The sequence below is a fragment of the Primulina tabacum genome, chromosome 4, assembly GCF_025594145.1.
Source record: "Primulina tabacum isolate GXHZ01 chromosome 4, ASM2559414v2, whole genome shotgun sequence".
Classification (NCBI taxonomy): Eukaryota; Viridiplantae; Streptophyta; class Magnoliopsida; order Lamiales; family Gesneriaceae; genus Primulina; species Primulina tabacum.
In genome coordinates, this window is record NC_134553.1 from 44,541,133 (window position 1) to 44,560,123 (window position 18,991).

Genomic DNA, 18,991 nt, shown 5'->3' on the forward strand with positions numbered 1-18,991 from the left:
GTCATGCTTGGATTCCCAAAGAGATAATCAATCTTGTTTTATAAAAGCATCGGGGCTTCATGCCTCCCATAGATGGGATGAGGTGTCGGAGCCTCATGTCTCATGGAATAATATGCCGGGGCCTCGTGTCTCCCGGGCTTTGAATAATATGTCGGTGCCTCATATCTCCCGGACTTTAAATAAGATGCCGGTGCCTCATGTCTCCCGGACTTGAATAATGTGTCGGGTCCTCATGTCTTCCGAACTTTAGATAATATGCAGGGGCCTCATATCTCCCGGACTTTGAATAAGATGGCGGGGCCTCATGTCTCTCGGACTTGAATAATGTGTCGAGGACAAATGTCTCCCGGACTTTAGATAATATGTCGGGGCTTCATATCTTCCGGACTTTGAATAAGATGCCGGTGCCTCATGTCTCCCGGACTTGAATAATGTGCCGAGGCCTCATTTCTTCGAACTTTAGATAATATGCTGTGGCCTCATATCTCCCGGACTTTGAATAATATGCCGGGGCCTCATGTCTCTCGGACTTTGAATAATGTGCCGGGGCCTCCTGTCTCCCGGGCTTGGGAATGGTCGAGGTGTGGTGCCCCGAGCCATGGTTTAGTGCCCTAGGCTTATCAATAACCAAGGTGCGGAGCCTTAGGTCGGGGATCATGTCTCGGGTCTTGGGAATGGTCGAGGTGTAGTGCCCCGAGCCAGGGTGTACTGCCCTGGGCTTATCAATAACCAAGGTGCAAAGCCTTGGGCCGGGGAGCATGTCCCGGGACTTGAGAATGGTCGAGGTGTGGTGTCGCGAGCCAGGGTGTAGTGCCCTGGGCTTATCAATAACAAGGTGTGGAGACTTGGGCCGGTGAGCATGTCTCAGGACTTGGGAATGGTCGAGGTCTGATGCCCCGAGTCAGGGTTTAGTGCCGTGGGCTTATCAATAACCAAGGTGCGGAGCCTTGGGCCGGGGAGCATATCCCGGGACTTGGGAATGGTCGAGGTGTGGTGCCCCGAACCAGGGTGTAGTGCTCTGGGCTTATCAATAACCAAGGTGCGGAGCCTTGGGCTGGGGAGCATGTCCCGGGACTTGGGAATGGTCGAGGTGTGGTGCCCCGAGCCAAGGTGTAGTGCCCTGGGCTTATCAATAACCAAGGTGCGGAACCTTGGGCCGGCAAGCATGTCCCGAGACTTGGGAATGGTTGATGTGTGGTGCCCCGAGCCAGGGTGTAGTGCCTTGGGCTTATGAATAATCAAGGTGCGGAGCCTTGGGCCGGGGAGCATGTCCCGGGACTTGAGAATGATCGAGGTGTGGTGCCCCGAGCCAGGATGTAGTGTCCTGGGCGAATATTGGTCGAGGTGCGGAGCCCCGAGCCAAGGTACGGAGCCCTGAGCTTAGATAATGGTCGAGGTGTGGAGCCTCGATCCAGGGTGGGGAGCCCTGGACTTAAATTGGTCGAGGTGCGGAGCCCCGAGCCAGGGTACAGAGCCCTGGACTTAGATAATGTGTAGGGACCTCGTGTCTCCCGGACTTTGAATAAGATGTCGGGGCCTCATATCTCCCGGACTTAAGATAATGTGTCGTGGCCTCATGTCTCCCGGACTTTAAATAAGATGTCGGGGCCTCATATCTCCCGGACTTAAGATAATGTGTCGGGGCCTCATGTCTCCCGGACTTTAAAAAATGTGCCCGGACCTCGTGTCTCCCGGACTTCAAAGAATGTGTCGGGGCCTCGTGTCTCCCGGAATTTTAACCTTTCTACTCATCCTGTTATATTAGTTTATTACAAACCAAATCACTAACCTGGAAATACTGAATCCGAATTTATTTTTCGTAGAGTGAAACTTATCTAGTTGAGCTAAATTAGTTGACTAATATAGCCGTATGCTGTTGAGTGCATAACAAACACTTTCCACGCCAATCTGGCATAGCTGCTGAGCTTCGAGCCCATATAAAATCCACATATAAGATCTGAGTGTCGAGCTGGTCGGACTTGTATGCTTGCCAAGCAGATTTGGGCTTACTGAGGTGCCGAGCAAGGTCGGACTTACTTTTGCATGGAAACCATATCTATGTCTTGAGCTCAAGTTCCCACAGACGACGCCAATGATGCAATCCTAGTGAGATGGATGAGCAGGGTCGGGTGCTCCACCGGATCGAATCAATAATGTTGTTCAGGAAAATGAGCAAAGTAGATGGCTTCAATCGTGACCTGCAAACAATGAAAGGAACTCGTGAATGGGCGCCGAAGAGGTATCCGGCGTGGCCACTCCGATGCTTAAGTCAGCAGGTGAAGAAGGAAGAACACAAGCAATATATGTGAGAATATATGTGTTGTAACGTACCGTACTTTTAAACTACTTGAAATTTGCGGAAAAATAAAAATTTTCTTAAATATAAAATAAACTTTCAAATTGATCATAAATAAACTGTCCAACCAAAAGTGTTTGCAATAAGATGGATCATAATAAATTTTGCTAAAGAAAAAATGCTTGTTTAAAGATCAAAACCAAAACGTAAAATCAGAGTATTTTGAACATTTCATAAAACTTAAAATATGGCGGTCCTCGGGTTTAGCCTCCCACTCAGTCCAAGCCAGCTCACTGGTCCCCACCTCTCGTCTCTTCAAATTCATCCTCACCTGCATCGATCAAGTCTAGCGAGTCTAAAGACTTAACATGTATAAACTGGAAGTAACGAGTAATATGTAATAAAATCACATGCAGCTTTAAAATAAAACGTACATACTGGAATTTGAACTTGCATAAATAATATTGAGCATACGTACATACATACATAGACGTGCCATCAATATAAAACTTTTCTTAAACATGCTTATTTCACACATACTTGAACATACATAAACTTCATCATTTTGCGTAGAGGTGTGTTTCAAAGCAAGTGACTCATACATAAATATGCCTGATCAAACTAAACCACAGTACTGGGCTGATAGGGAAGATCCACTGCCACATACATGAGATCTCCATTCATAATTTAACGGGTGGATTGGTCCCTGATCATACTTTACCGCTTTCCAATCCTGATCTAAACCCGTTCATAATTTAACAGGGTGGAGGTCCCTGGTCATACTTTATCCACTTTACAATCTCATACATAATTTGGTCACAAGACATTTAGCATACCTCAAAAACTTAAAAGTATTTCTTTGCACGTCGAACATACTTACTTGGCGTTGGCGGATTCGTTGGATCTCGCTTGGGGCCACTGCTACACATACTAACACATTAACAAGTGCTACGCTTTCATACTTAGACGTACTACTCGTACTCAATCCCGAAGTAAATAAGTGGCTTATGACGTTCTAGAACATTCGGGACTTGACCTTTTTTAATCATAATATCCATGACATCAAACCCCGAAACAAGCTCTAAAATGACGTGTGAACATTCCCAAAAATAAAAGACATGAACTCACTATTGAACTTGAAAAAAAGAAAGAACCCAAACACTCTCACAGATGGGGCCGTGCTCGGGCGATAAAACTTTACCACTCGAGCGCCAGGTCTTCTGGGAAAAACACTCGGATAGAAGGAGTGGCGCTCGGGCGGTAAAATATTACCGCTCTGGCGCCGAGTCTTCTGGATTCCGTGACTAGCATCTTAATACTCCTAACTAAAATAATACGATTCGTGAACCAATCCATCGAGACTCATCCTAGGACACTATGACACTGACCCGACTCCGCAAAAATGCCCCAAACGTTCCCAAAGAAACGACGCACCACACTCAACGCCATAAAACCCATAAACTCAATTTTGACACCAATTGTTTCCTACGATTTCTAATGCAACCAACGACTATCGACACGAAACGAAGCATCAAAACTCATCCCAAACTCATACTCCATATACCTAAACACAGCAGCGATCACCTGACAGTTCCCAACGAAGCCTGCAACAAATAAACTTCAAGAACACATCAATAGCATAATTTTCAGAAAACGCAGTTTGAGCAGTCCCACGAAAAACACCATAACTCATTCAATTTTTATCCAAATATTTCGAATTTTATATCAAATCGAAGATATCAAAAAGTTCTACGTTTCATAAGTTGAAAGGTTTTCCAGAAAAGCGAGAGAAAAATCGAAGTAATTCAAAGTACAGTAAAAAACGAAATTCTGAGATCTAAAAACGTTGCATAGATTGATCAAACAATTTTTCTGCTCAAACCACTTACATCACACATGGATCTTCTCGTATAAAAACACCGCAACACGTAATATGACTAGATCGACGCAGGAAAAATAGAATATACATGCCTTTAAATCTTTAACGTTACCGAACGACGACACTGAAGCGTGAAAGATGCGAGAGACGATCCGGAACGCTTGTGGAACGGTTTTCTTGCAATAAAATCAACAAAAATTTTGCTGGGAGATTCAGAGGAAGGGGCAGCTGCTCTATGGTGGAAGAACCCTAGGTTTTTCTCTTCTCAAAACTAATAAAATTGTGAATGAAATATGTGTGTGTGTGTGTTATCGGTTCTAGTGTGTGAAAAAGTGTGTGTGTGGGTGTGATTCTAGTATCAACGTGTGTGTGTTTAATTAGGAGTAATTAGGGGCTAATGGGTGTAATTTAAAATACTAATACCCATTTGACATGCTAATTAAAATTAATTCAAGGCTACCTCTACAAAATCCCCTGAGTAAAATAAAGCACACAATTGCTAAATTTTAAAAGTTTTGAAATTCTAAAATCACTCAAATAAATAATTTAGGCTTTTAAAATGCTAAAACTTAATAAATTATTTAAAATGCCCCAACCTTAACTTAAAATAAAATACCATGTTTAAAATTGCCAAAATCGTCAGCGGTTTCTTTTCCTCGATCACACATCGAATAATCGCCTGAAACACTAAACTCGAGAAAACATTTTAACGTGCATCACATAAACATAAATAATTTAAATTAATGCAATTTCATAAAACATGCATCGCTAAAATCATTTTAAACTTGGATAATTAATTTAATAATTTAATAAATGCATGAAATTTACGTGTACTGATTTTAGGCTCTACATGTGTGCTTGAGAGTTCAAAGATTCAGGATCCTTTTTATTAGATGCATATCTGCTATTTATAGGAAGAAAAACAAGGATTACCTCGATTTGCGTGTACATCTACCACTCAGAGCCTTTGATGTTGACTTCATGTCAAGCCACCCTACCTCTGATAGCTTTTCTGTCGAGCCTTTGATGTTGACTTCCTGTCAAGCCACCCTATCTGTAGTTCTGACAGATAAGATAGCACTCGAGTGCGACAGGGTTATCGAGGTAGCCCGGGTAGAATGCCTCCCGGGAGCTTATATGAGAGCATGGGCTTCTGGTTGCCCGGAGAGTTGAGCCTGAGCTTGCACCTGCCCGGATTCAGAAGAATCCATCATGTATAATGACCCTGATTTGGGAATCCATTTGTTATTCAGGGTCATCCATGACCCGGGCTCTTATGAGGGTATCATATATATATAAATATTGTGTTTCCAAATATATAATAACAATAATAAAAGGGTTATCAAACGAAAAATTAGGAAAAATAATAGCAAGGAGATAAACCGAGCTGATAATAGGAGAAGAAAGTATAATAAGAATATAAAATAAATTCCAAAATTTTCAAACTAATAAAAATAAGTTAAAGACCCAATTTGTTATCTAATAGATATGAAAAATTACAATTTTCGCCATTTATATATGTCTTTTTGTGATTTTGATCTCGATTATATAAAATTTAAGTTTTAATATAATATCAATTTGTTTTTTTGGAGCAATTTTTGCCATTTTTTCGATGTGGCAATGCGATAACATGTGATGCTACAACACCACTTATAATGAAGAATGAATAAAATTTTCATCAACTGAAAAATCAAGACGAAGGCTGAAATTTAACAATATGAATAACAAAAATCACGAAGAAACAAATATAGAGTGTTAAGATTAAGATTTGGACCTAAATCAATCCCAAGAACTAGCTTTTAAGATGTCTCACATCGGTTGAATAGAGTTCCTGGGAGTTGCATATATGGACTTGGACAATCCTTCCTACTTGAGCTAGCTTTTAAGATTGAATTAGATCTAAGTCTCAATCTTAACATGGTATCATAGCTCGGACCCACCGTTATGTGTTGACAAGTCCATAGTTGGGTCACCAATTCTGTCTATAATTGAGTTATTTATAAATTTGATGCTCCAAATGTTCATTACTAAGAGTAAGAGGGCGTGTTAAGATTCCCCACAATGGTTTGACAGAGTTTTTTGGAGTTGCATATATAGACATGAACAATCATCCCCTCTTGAACTAGCTTTTGAAGTTGAGTTAGATCCAAATCTCAATCTTAACAAGATATCAGAGCCCAGATTCTATCATTATGTGTTGTACTATCTATAATGGGGTCACCCATTCTGCTCATATAGTTTGGTCATTTGTAAACTTCACGATCCAGACATTCATTCATATGCATGAAAGTGTGTGTTAGTTGTTCCACATCGGTTAAATAAAATTCATAGGAGTTTCATATATGAACTTGGACAATCTTCTCTCATATAGCTAAATTTTGGGGTTGAGTTAGGTTCAAATCTCAATCTTAACATGATATCAGTACCCAAGTTCCACCGTTATGTGTTGGACTGTCTATAGTTGGGTCACTCGTTCTGCCAATAGTTGTGTCATTTGTAAATTTCACGCTCCAAATGTCCATTCATGGGCGTGAGAGAGGTGTGTCTCACATTAGTTGGATAAAATCCCTGTGAGTTGCATATATGGAGTTGGACAATCATCACTCTTCGAGCTAATTTTTAAGATTGACTTATATTCAACTTTTGATATTAACATAAAAATCTTATAAGAATAGTTGAGATTCATGAGAATATCTAATAACATTTGATCAGGGTGATTTACCTAGTATACTTACTAGGTCTGCCCTACAATTACATCAGTTAGGTTTGATTAGTTGTCTTGTCCACAAGTTAGTTAAACAAAAGTTTAATAAGAAATACGTTTATTTCATATACATTTGACAATAAAAAAAAAATTATATAATTAATTAGACAGCAAATTCGTGTCCATTATCTATCGCCGCTGGCAATGGCATTAACTGATGATGTTCGACCATATTGAGACAGCTAATATTGGGCCCAAATTGATTCTCGTAAACAATTTTTTTCCCTCGAAGATATTTAATATATATATTATATTACGCATTAAATATTCATTTATGAAATCACGTCCAAAAATATTCAGATTCCTTTGAACGAGACAATTATATTCAATTTTTTTTTAAAAAAAATATGATCATAGAATTTTGTACCTAATTATTACATTGTAAATTGTGATGTATTATTAAAATATATGCTTAGTTAACTTCTTCCTTTGAAGGATCATAATGATAATGAATATATTAACTTTATTAATACTAGCGTTAAGTAATCATTAATTATATCTAAGGGTCAAATTGAACTACCCTATCAATTAAATTACAAAGGAGTACAAGAAATGCCAAACAAATTATTATTTTTATGTTATCTGACATGAGCATCATCAAGATCTTAAATTTAAGATAAAATTTCGGATTTGAAATCCGATCATAACAAAAATTCCCCAAACTAAAAAAAAGATGAGTAAGTTTTTTGTGGGACGATCTCATGAATTTTTATCTATGAGACGGGTTAATCCTACCGATATTCACAATAAAAAGTAATATTTTTTCATGGATAACCCAAATAAGATATCTGTCTCACAAAATATGACTTGTGAGACCGTCTCACACAAGGTTTTACCCAAAAAGATATATTCGGTTTAGTTCCGTTAATTTCTCTTCCAATAATTAATTATAAAGCAATAAAAAAATACCAAACTTAGGAAGGAAGATTATTTTTGACATATTTTGTTTCAAATACTTGACTGACTGGGAAAACAATATCAAATGTACCAATTCATATTTAAGATAGAGTAGGTCTCTTGTGAGACGGTCTCACGAATCTTTATCTATGAAACAGGTCAACCATACCGATATTCATAATAAAAAATAATACTTTTAGCATAAAAAGTAATATTTTTTCATGGATGACCCAAATAAGAAATCTGTCTCATAAAATACGATCCGTGAGACCGTCTCACACAAATTTTTACCTTCAAGATAAGTCAATTTTACAAAATATATATGTTTGAAAGATACTCTAATATCAAAAAATTACTTCAATTAGACTAAACATTTCACACTTCCTAATCCAAAAGAATAAAAAAATAAAAGTTCCTATCAAATTTAAAATGAAATCAATATATTATATTCATTTAAAACATTAGCTTGGCGTGTAGAAAACTCTAAACCAAATAAATCAACACAACATATCCCATTATATATAATACACATGTACTCTTATCCCATAACCATAAAATCTTCCACACCAACTTTACATTATCCAACTAAATTTAGAGTGAAACAACTCAGAAACGAAAAGATAAAAAAAAAAAAAAAAAAACCCACAAATTTTCCATGGCGACCACAGAGACGACCGAGAAGGCGGCGCCACCACCGGAGGCGAAAACTTCGGGGGATGCGGTGCCGACCAAGTACTTTGCATTGCTTGAAGTTGCGTTGAGATTCTTGTTGTTTGCTTCGGCACTTGTGGCTGTGTTGGTGATTGTTACCAGCAAGCAAACGAAGATTGTTCCGATTTCGCCATTTCCTCCATTTCCAATGGCTTCAAGGGATGCGAAATTTAATCAGTCCCCAGCTTATATGTAAGTCTTTTGCACTATATATATATATATATATATATATATATATGAAGTAACCACATGCAACATATATAAAAAATTGTAAAATCATGTTTTTGAAAATTTGGCGAAATCATCAGATGTTTACCATTTTCGTCTGTTGAGCTTAAAACCATTTTGATCACCTTTTAAAATATAAAGGAAAACGGCACACAATTTCTCTTTAAAATCGGACATTTCTATGAACAAGATGATTATTTTTTCTTCGTCCATATTATTCGAGATCAAAAACCCGCTTTTCCCTTAATTTAGTCATTAACAAAAATATGTTAATCAATTTTTATTTTCAAATTCTCTGTTGCGTGGCTGAATTGTGTCCATCTCCGATCCTCTTATGAACCCAATCATTGATTTTATCAAATGGATTTAGACAGCTGGACATATTAACTTGTTTCACAATTTATATTAAAATATTCAAGAATTTGTAAGAGTGCTCTAGAGTTATCATATTCTAATTAAATATTACAACAATATCATATATATATAGTTTTTTTTATAGGTTGTTCACTAATCGTTCATACATATGTATCCATGGTTGAGTTCACGGGCGGATCCATGTGTTGCTCCGCCTGGACGGTAGCCCGGGGTAACTTGTTTTTTGCCGATATTTTTTATACATAAAGTTTGTCTCTTTTTTTCCGGCTGAAACATAGCTTAGAAAATTCTAGCCCGAGTACAAATGAAAACATGGTTTCACCACTGGTTGAGGTAGCGCTCACCTAATAGATATACAATTTTGATATGTTTTATCATATCTACTAAATAAGTGTCACCTCGACTCTATGCTCGCGCGCACACAACACACTCCACTTTATAATTTATTCCAAAAAAAAAAACCGTAGATTATGTTGTGAAAAAGTAAAAATTTATGGTAAAAAGTAAAAATCTCAAACTCTCAAAATTTACCAAACTACACACTTTATAATATTTTTCTCTCTACTCAATTGTGATTTTCTTCACAAATGAGAGATCTATTTATAGGAAATTTTTACAAATAATCCAAAAATAAAATACATCATTACCTACATCATCACACACTAATTTTCAATATTTACAACTCTTATTTTCAACATTCAAATATTCAACATTCAAATATTCAATACTCACATTTTAAATATATTTTTCAACACTCCCCCTTGTGATGATGATTGTCTTCATTACGTGTTTTTATACTGCCTCGTTAAAAACCTTACTAGGAAAAACCCATTGGGATAAAAACCATAGTAAGAGAAAAAGAGTGCAGTCACGTAAACTCCCCCTCATGTTGACACGAACAATTCTTCACAAATTTCGTAGATTGCGCATCCCAATATTATATATGTGCTTTCTGAATATTGACGTAGGAAGTGCCTTTATGAAGAGATCTGATGAGTTTTCACTTGATTGAATGTGACGAACATCAATATATTTATTCTTCTCTAGCTCCTTAGTGAATGCGAAGAACTTAGGAGGAATATGTTTAGTTCTGTCGCTTTTTATGTATCCTTCTTTCATTTGAGCAACACATGCAGCATTCTCTTCATATAGTATCACAGGCTTCTCATCAGATGATAATCCGCATGAAATTTGGATATGTTGGGTCATTGATTTTAACCACACACATTCACGACTTGCTTCATGTAGTGCAATAATCTCGGCATGATTTGATGAAGTTGTTACACGCGTTTGTTTCTGAGAACGCCAAGATATTGCAGTGCCTCCACGAGTAAATACATATCCAGTTTGGGAACGTGCCTTGTGTGGATCAGATAAGTATCCAGCATCAGCATAACCAATTATACTTGGATTAGCATCTTTTGAATACAAAAGTCCCAAGTCTGTCGTTCCTCGTAGATAACGGAATATATGTTTAATTCCGTTCCAGTGTCTCTTTGTTGGATATGTGCTAAATCTTGCCAACAGATTCACGGCAAAAGATATATCAGGCCTTGTACAATTTGTAAGGTACATAAGGGCACCGATGGCACTTAGATATGGTACTTCTGGACCAAGAATAGCTTCATCATCTTCACATGGTCGGAATGGATCTTTTTCTATGTTTAATGATCTAACAACCATTGGAGTACTTAAAGGATTTGCTTTATCCATATTAAAACGTTTAAGGATCTTTTCTGTATAATTTGTCTGGTGAACAAACATTCCACATTCTTTTTGTTCAATTTGTAAACCCAGACAATACTTGGTTTTTCCAAGATCTTTCATTTCAAATTCTTCCTTCAAGTATGACACAACTTCTTGAATTTCTTTATTCGTTCCAATGATGTTTAAATCATCAACATATACAGCAATAATTACGCATCCGGATGTTGTTTTCTTAATGAAAACACAAGGGCATATTGAATTATTTACGTATCCCTTTTTCATCAAGTGATCACTTAGTCGATTATACCACATTCGACTTGATTGCTTTAACCCATATAATGATCTTTGTAATTTCACAGAATAACATTCCCTGGGTTTTGAACTTTGTGCTTCAGGCATCTTAAATCCTTCAGGGATTTTCATATATATATTACTATCAAGTGATCCATATAAGTAAGCTGTAACAACATCCATAAGACGCATTTCTAAATTTTCAGATACCGCCAAGCCAATCAAATACCGAAACGTAATTGCATCCATCACCGGAGAATACGTTTCTTCATAATCAATTCCAGGCCTTTGAGAAAAACCTTGTGCAACAAGTCGAGCTTTATATCTTACTATTTCATTTTTCTCATTTCGCTTTCGAATAAAAACCCATTTGTATCCAACAGGTTTTACACCTTCAGGTGTAAGGACTATAGGTCCAAAAACATTACGTTTATTTAGCGAATTTAATTCAACCTGGATGACATCTTTCCATTTTATCCAATCCTGCCGATTTTTACATTCACCAAAAGATTTTGGTTCATGATCTTCGTTATCATTTATGATGTCGATTGCCACATTATAAGAAAATATATCATCAATTTCATCTATATCTTTTCGGTTCCATATTTTTCCAGTATTAATATAATTGATAGAGATTTCATGATTCTCGTCAGTTTATGGTTCTGACAGAACATTTTCATCATCATGTGTTTCTTCAGGAACACCATTCTCTATTTTGTGATCATCATGTGTTTCTTCAGAAACATCATTCTTTATTTTGTGATCATCGTGTTTCTCTATGAATTTTCTTTTTCGAGGATTTTTATCCTTGGAACCGACTGGCCTTTCACGCTTCAGGCGTTTAATGACATCATGAGTATCTTCCATTTGTTTCTTTGGAATTTCAATTCGAGCAGGGGCATTTGCAGCATGTATATATGATTTAGTTACCCCTTTTGTGTCTGCAAATGCATCTGGTATTTGATTTGCTATTCTTTGTAAGTGTACAATTTGTTGTACATCTTTTTCAAATTGTTTTGTTCTTGGATCCAGATGTAACAATGATGATACATACCATGTAATTTCTTTTTCGGTATGTTTCTGTTCTCCCCCTAACATTGGAAAGATTTCCTCATTAAAATAACAATCAGCAAAACGTGCTGTGAACACGTCGCCTGTCTGAGGTTCAATATATCGAATGATTGATGGACTATCATAACCGATATAAATTCCAACCTTTCTTTGAGGTCCCATTTTCTTTCGTTGCGGTGGTGCAATAGGCACATACACCATACATCCAAAAATTCTCAGATGAGAAATGTCTGGTTCTTTACCAAATGCAAGCTGCAATGGGGAGTATTTATGATATGCACTTGGTCTGATGCGAATTAATGAAGCAGCGTGTAAAATTGCATGTCCCCATATAGAAATAGGGAGCTTTGTTTTCATTATCATTGGTCTAGCAATCATTTGCAGATGTTTAATCAATGATTCAGCCAATCCATTCTGTGTATGTACATGAGCAACAGGATGCTCAACAATGATTCCCATAGACATACAATAATCATTGAAAGTTTGGGAAGTAAATTCACCAGCATTATCAAGTCTAATTTTCTTGATTGTATAATCGGGAAATTGATTCCTCAATTTTATTATTTGAGCAAGTAATCTTGCAAATGCAACATTTCGAGTTGATAATAAACATACATGTGACCATCTGTTGGAGGCATCAATCAATACCATAAAGTATCTGAATGGTCCACATGGTGGATGGATTGGTCCACAAATATCACCCTGAATACGTTCAAGAAACATTGGTGATTCAGTTTGGATTTTGACTGGTGATGGTCTTATAATAAGTTTTCCAAGAGAACATGCTTTACATTGAAACTTATTATTCTGAAAGATCTTCTGGTCTTTCAGTGGATGACCATGTGTATTTTCTATAATTCTTCGCATCATTGTTGAACCAGGATGTCCCAATCGATCATGCCAATTGGTTAATATCGAAGAATTATCAACTACCATGTTTGATTCAATGGGACTTATATGTGTATAATGCAATCCAGTAGGGAGCATTGGTAGTTTTTCAATCACATATTTCTTTCCTGATTTATATGTGATAAGACACATATATTTCTCATTCCCTTCATTCATTGTTTGAGTATCATACCCATGGGAATATATATCATTAAAACTCAACAAATTTCTTTTCGATTGTGGTGAATATAAAGCATCATTGATCAAAAATTTTGTACCATTAGGTAACAAAAATTGTGCTTTACCACATCCTTTAATCAAGTCTACAGGACCTGATATTGTATTCACCGTTGTTTTTGTTGGTTTTAGTTCCAAGAAATATATTTTATCTCGGAGGATAGTGTGCGTTGTACCACTGTCGGGTATGCAAACTTCAGCTTTGCTCATAGCATTTTCCATATTTGAACTTCAAAAAAATATGCAATGAAATAAATTACTTGCAATATATATTTAAATATAACACAAATCATAATTATACAATAAAACATTATTCTATGAATACATGAAAAATAGATTATTGTACATTTATATTCTACCATTATATTGTTCATTTTCAGAGAAATCGTTGAGAAAATCTGCAGCATCAATATTGTTCATTTCTATCCCACCAACATATTGATCATTTCCAGAGAAATCATTCATAAAATCACCAGCATCAAAATGAGTTGAATCACTCAAACGGTCACTGCGTTCAGTGAAGTTGGTCTCCTTTTCTTTCCCCTTTAATGATTCTTTATAAAGTTTACAAAGGTGCTCAGGGGCTCGACAAACTTTGGACCAATGTCCTGGAGTACCACATCTGTAACAAGAACTTTCATATCTTTTTGAGTGCTTCTCATTAACACTTGTATTCTCATGATGCCTTTTCTGTGGATGGTTTGGGACGTTCTTTTGAGATGAGTTATAAAAATAACTATCTCGATTATTTTCAAAACCACGGCCTTGACCACGACCACGGCCAATTCCACGTCCACGTCCACGACCTCGACCTCGACCAAAACCTTGTCTTTGAATTTGATTTTGGTTTCCAGGTTTAAATTCATTTTTACTTACAGCATTTACTTCTGGAAATGCTGTTGATCCAGTGGGTCGGGACTGATGATTTCTCATTAATAGCTCGTTGTTTTTTTCCGCCACAAGAAGACAGGCGATGAGTTCAGAATATCTCGCGAATCCACGTACTCTATATTGTTGCTGTAGAGTAATATTTGATGCATGAAACGTGGAAAATGTTTTTTCAAGCATCTCAGATTTTGTGACCTCATGTCCACAAAATTTTAATTGCGAGATTATTCTATACATCGCCGAATTGTAATCACTGACTTTTTTAAAGTCTTGGAATCTCAATGTATTCCATTCATCCCGGGCGGTCGGAAGTATAACTTCTCTTATATGTTCGAATCTTTCTTTTAATCCCTTCCACAAAGCCATGGGATTTTTTTCAGTCAGATATTCACATTTCAATCCATCGTCGAGATGTCGACGCAGAAATATCATGGCTCTTGCCTTTTCTTGTGACGTGCATATGCCATTTTCTTTAATGGTCTCGCTTAGACCCAATGACTCAAGATGCATTTCTACATCTAGAGTCTATGGCATATAATTCTTTCCCGTGATGTCGAGCGCAACAAATTCGAGCTTTGTTAAATTTGACATGGTGGTACTAAAAAAAATTACGATGCATTTTATTAATTAATAATTATTGCAATACAAAGTACCGGATAAACAAGTACAAGTATTTGTAAAAATAAAGAAAACACACGAGGAGGATATTCTCCGATAAATAAAAGACTCGTGAGTATGATAACCAAAATAATTAAAAATAACCTTGAGAAAGCCATCTTCTTTTTTCTTCGAAAAATTTGATGATGAATAATTTTTAGAGAAGAAGAGAAAGTTGGAGTGATGGAATGTGTTTGTGAGATCATATTTATAGGGCAAAAAATAGCCGTTGTTTACCATTTATGACCGTTGGGGTACAAAAAAAAATAAAGGTATGTATTTGTATAATTTTATGGTAATAATATGATATATATAATATTAGACATGTTTAAATAATTATGTATATCATATCATAATATTATAATGAGTGTCATAATTTATTTTGTTTAAAAACCTTATAGGCTTTTATACTTGTCGTATCCCTTACCGGGAGTGTGGGATGTCGTCTTAACATCCTCCCAGGATTTATAACAAGTTTATGAAAAATTTATTTTTATTATTTCTAATAATAACATTATATTGTATATTAAATAAATACACAATAAATAAATAACAGTAAAATAAATATAATTATTTTTGTTACCTTTTTCTTCTGTTTGGAGCTTGGAAAAGTATGTAGGACTTTTAGAGCTTCGTGCTGATAACGTGTTGTGAAAAAGTAAAAATTTATGGTAAAAAGTAAAAATCTCAAACTCTCAAAATTTACCAAACTACACACTTTATAATATTTTTCTCTCTACTCAATTGTGATTTTCTTCACAAATGAGAGATCTATTTATAGGAAATCTTTACAAATAATCCAAAAATAAAATACATCATTACCTACATCATCACACACTAATTTTCAATATTTACAACTCTTATTTTCAACATTCAAATATTCAACATTCAAATATTCAATACTCACATTTTAAATATATTTTTCAACAGATTGAAGTATTTTGGAAGTTATAATATAATAAATCACCCTTAAAGATGCATGATACAAATTTGAAATTTCAACTGATGAAAAAAGTTTAGGATTCTGACCTTCAATAATTTGATTACTTACCGTGCAGAAAAGTCATTAATGGTGGGATAAATCCACAAAAGCATCGCGAAATTTCGGACTTATTCAAACTGCAAAGCCACTTTACTATTTCATAATGATTTGTTAAGATACAAGTTTACGTAGCTAATTGAGTCCAGCTGTTTAAATAATAAATGTTCATTTATTTATTATTTTGTTTTGGATTTAAAATTATTTCAATTAAAGTTACATCTTGCTTCTTTCATGAATTAATTTATTTTACAATACTTAATTTTTATATAAGGGTATGAATCCAGTTCAACTGTATGATCATTAAATACCGACCTGTATGCTTTCTATGGTCAATAAAATAATAAATTTCAATATAATAATGGCAAAAATTTATGTAAGACGGTCTAACGGATCGTATTTTGTGAGACGGATCTCTTATTTGGGTCATCAATGAAAAAGTATTATTTTTATACTAAGAGTATTACTTTTTATTGTGAATAACCGATAGGGTTGACACGTCTCAAAGATAAAGATTCGTGGGACCGTCTCTTACTGTCTCACAAGAGACCTACTCTATAATAATAACCATGCTTTAATCAATTCAGTAAGTCCGAAGGTGTAGTAAACTTCGGACTTACTGAAACTTCGATATTTTTGGGTGCATATATTTGACACACACAAAGCCATGAATCGTAGTGGCAAACGCAGACATGCCGTTATGTGTCCAATTCTTCTTATTTTATTTTAAAAAGTCCACGACAATGATTAAAGAAAGAAAGGAGTAGCTTTTAAAATTACGGTAACACTAATTTATAAATATACGATTATGAATGCAGATACTTTGTAGCAGCACTCTCAGTTACAGGTTTCTATGCCATCATCTCCACTTTGATATCCTTCTACTCCCTTCTCAAGCCTGGCTGCTTTACAAAAGCACTGTCTCATTTTGTCATACTCGACGTGGTAAGTTTTGTTACATTTACTAGTTATTTTACTTGATCAGATGTTTAAAAATTCTTGGAAATGAATGAATGCACCAAATTTGAAGATGTTTTGGTTTGCAGCTGATTTTAGGAATTGTGGCTTCAGCAACTGGAGCTGCCGGTGCAGTAGCTTACATAGGTTTGAAGGGCAACTCCCATGCTGGCTGGATGAAAGTGTGCAACATATACGATAAGTTCTGCAGGCACATTGCAGCTTCTGTGGCCATCTCCTTGGTCGGATCCATCGTGCTCGTGTTGCTTGTTTTACTGTCCGTCTACGCCTTGTCCAAGAAAATACCGAAATAGGGTCGCGAATAATCGAATAATCGAACATGTTGTTGTTGTTGTGGGTGGTGTGTGTGTGTGTGTGTGTGTGTGTGAGTGCATATTTAGATGTGTTTCTCGTGGAATTGAAGAATGAAAAGTACTAGAATTAATTGTATGTTTAATTTATTTGTTCTATATATTTGTTGATGTATCATGATTAGTGTACTAGCTTGATCTGAATTCTGCAGTTTTAGCAAGTGTAAATTTTCATTAATCAGACAAAATGTGAGGAAATGTTGGAATTATTTTGTGGGCTCACGTAATTTAATTAATTGTACATGGACAAGCTATCTAATAAAGGACCAATAAAATGATCTAATTAATTATGATTTTCCAAATTATTAAATAAATTGATATGGTCCACCTCATGTGTAGAAACCCGGCCCAATTAGGTCTTTTATGATGGGTTGAATACTGCTAAGGTTATATAAGGTTATGGTCCCTAAGGCATAGAGAAAATAACACAGAATATTTACAGCACACATATTCTAGATCTCTCTCCTTTTCCCATCTAAGGCAAGAATAAGATGGTCGATTCTCTATTGTCTTTGAAGATCCATAACTCCGGCGCTTCATCAATCAATGGATTCTGATACGTGTTTACTGTTATTTATATTTTCTGATAATTTGACATGAATTCATAGCGTGTTATGGTATATGGATTTAATCACATAATTTATAGATTTATTTTGTTAAATCTCCAACAAGTGGTATCAGAGCCACGTTCATGTTGAATTATGAGAATTTTTGTTTATTGATGGATCGAAACAGAAAAGTATGTTTTATTCTCAGATCTGAGACGATTTTCTTGTCAATAACTTTTTTGGATTCAGATCTGATTTTTTAAAATTTTTGAATTTGGATCTGAATAAATTGCATGTTCTTTGTATATAGTATTATCGAATTTTACATCCAAAATTCAGATTAATTTTCAAAAAAAATAAAATAAAATAAAAATCTAAAAATTCGATTTTTTTGAATTCTGGAATAGAGCCGCCGGATTTTGGGCCAATCGAACATTTTCCGGCCACTTTCCAGCGGAGATGGTTTGGGCGTTTTCTTTCTCATCTCCTAGCGCCCATATTAGTATCATCTATCATCGAAATCGTTGCGACGTGATCGAATTTCACGACTGAATCCTGGAAATTTTGGCCACGCGAATCCCGTACATTTTTTGAAGATTTCTATCGAATTCAGGCAACTTTGTGGTCTGATAAGGTATGGCAGTGGTCGGCGATGGTAAGGCGACTATGGGTCATGGTCTCCGCCGATTGGTATCATCGTCGGAGGTGGCGGCGCCGTTTTTGGGGTTAGGGTTAGGGTTTCGAATTTGGGTGATTTAAGGCCTTGTTTGGTTTCTAATTTTGAACCAGATTTTGAAATTCAAGATTTTTGACATTAATTAAATTTTGGCTTCCTTAATGCAGATTTTTGAAATTAAATTAGAGCGTATTAATTTATAATTACATGAAATAAAATTAATATGGAATTATTCATTATTTTATCACATTTGTTTATTTCGATAAAATATTTGTGGATGAATAATTATGAGGCATGAATATTTTATTTCTTGCAAATTTGGTCTCCATGTTTTATTTGTCCCAATTAAAGTAAATTAAATTTTTTTGTGAAAATTTTAAGTTAAGTTGATATCTTGCATCTCAAATTTGGTAAATTTAAATTACATGTTAATAAAGTGATTTGAGATATGTAAATATTGTTAAAGTTTAAAAATAAATTGTGTTTCAATTTATGCGAAAAATAGTCGGTC

At 35.7% G+C, this 18,991-nt stretch overlaps 1 protein-coding gene across 1 annotated transcript; it reads left to right on the top strand.

The window, feature by feature from the left end:
* The first annotated feature begins 8,387 nt into the window (after positions 1-8,387).
* On the top strand, positions 8,388-17,374 carry LOC142543368 (CASP-like protein 1). Its single transcript, XM_075650585.1, has 3 exons — positions 8,388-8,739; positions 16,747-16,873; positions 16,975-17,374. The coding sequence occupies exons 1-3, from the start codon at positions 8,492-8,494 to the stop codon at positions 17,197-17,199; spliced, it is 600 nt and encodes a 199-aa protein (XP_075506700.1). The 5' UTR covers positions 8,388-8,491; the 3' UTR covers positions 17,200-17,374.
* The last annotated feature ends 1,617 nt before the right edge of the window (positions 17,375-18,991 follow it).

Bases quoted from the DNA above. Each gene is read 5' to 3' on its own strand.
- LOC142543368 (XM_075650585.1), top strand. From the start codon at position 8,492: ATGGCGACCACAGAGACGACCGAGAAGGCGGCGCCACCACCGGAGGCG. The intron at 8,740-16,746 runs GTAAGTCTTTTG...TTATGAATGCAG, and splicing joins AATCAGTCCCCAGCTTATAT to ATACTTTGTAGCAGCACTCT. The intron at 16,874-16,974 runs GTAAGTTTTGTT...TTTGGTTTGCAG, and splicing joins ATTTTGTCATACTCGACGTG to CTGATTTTAGGAATTGTGGC.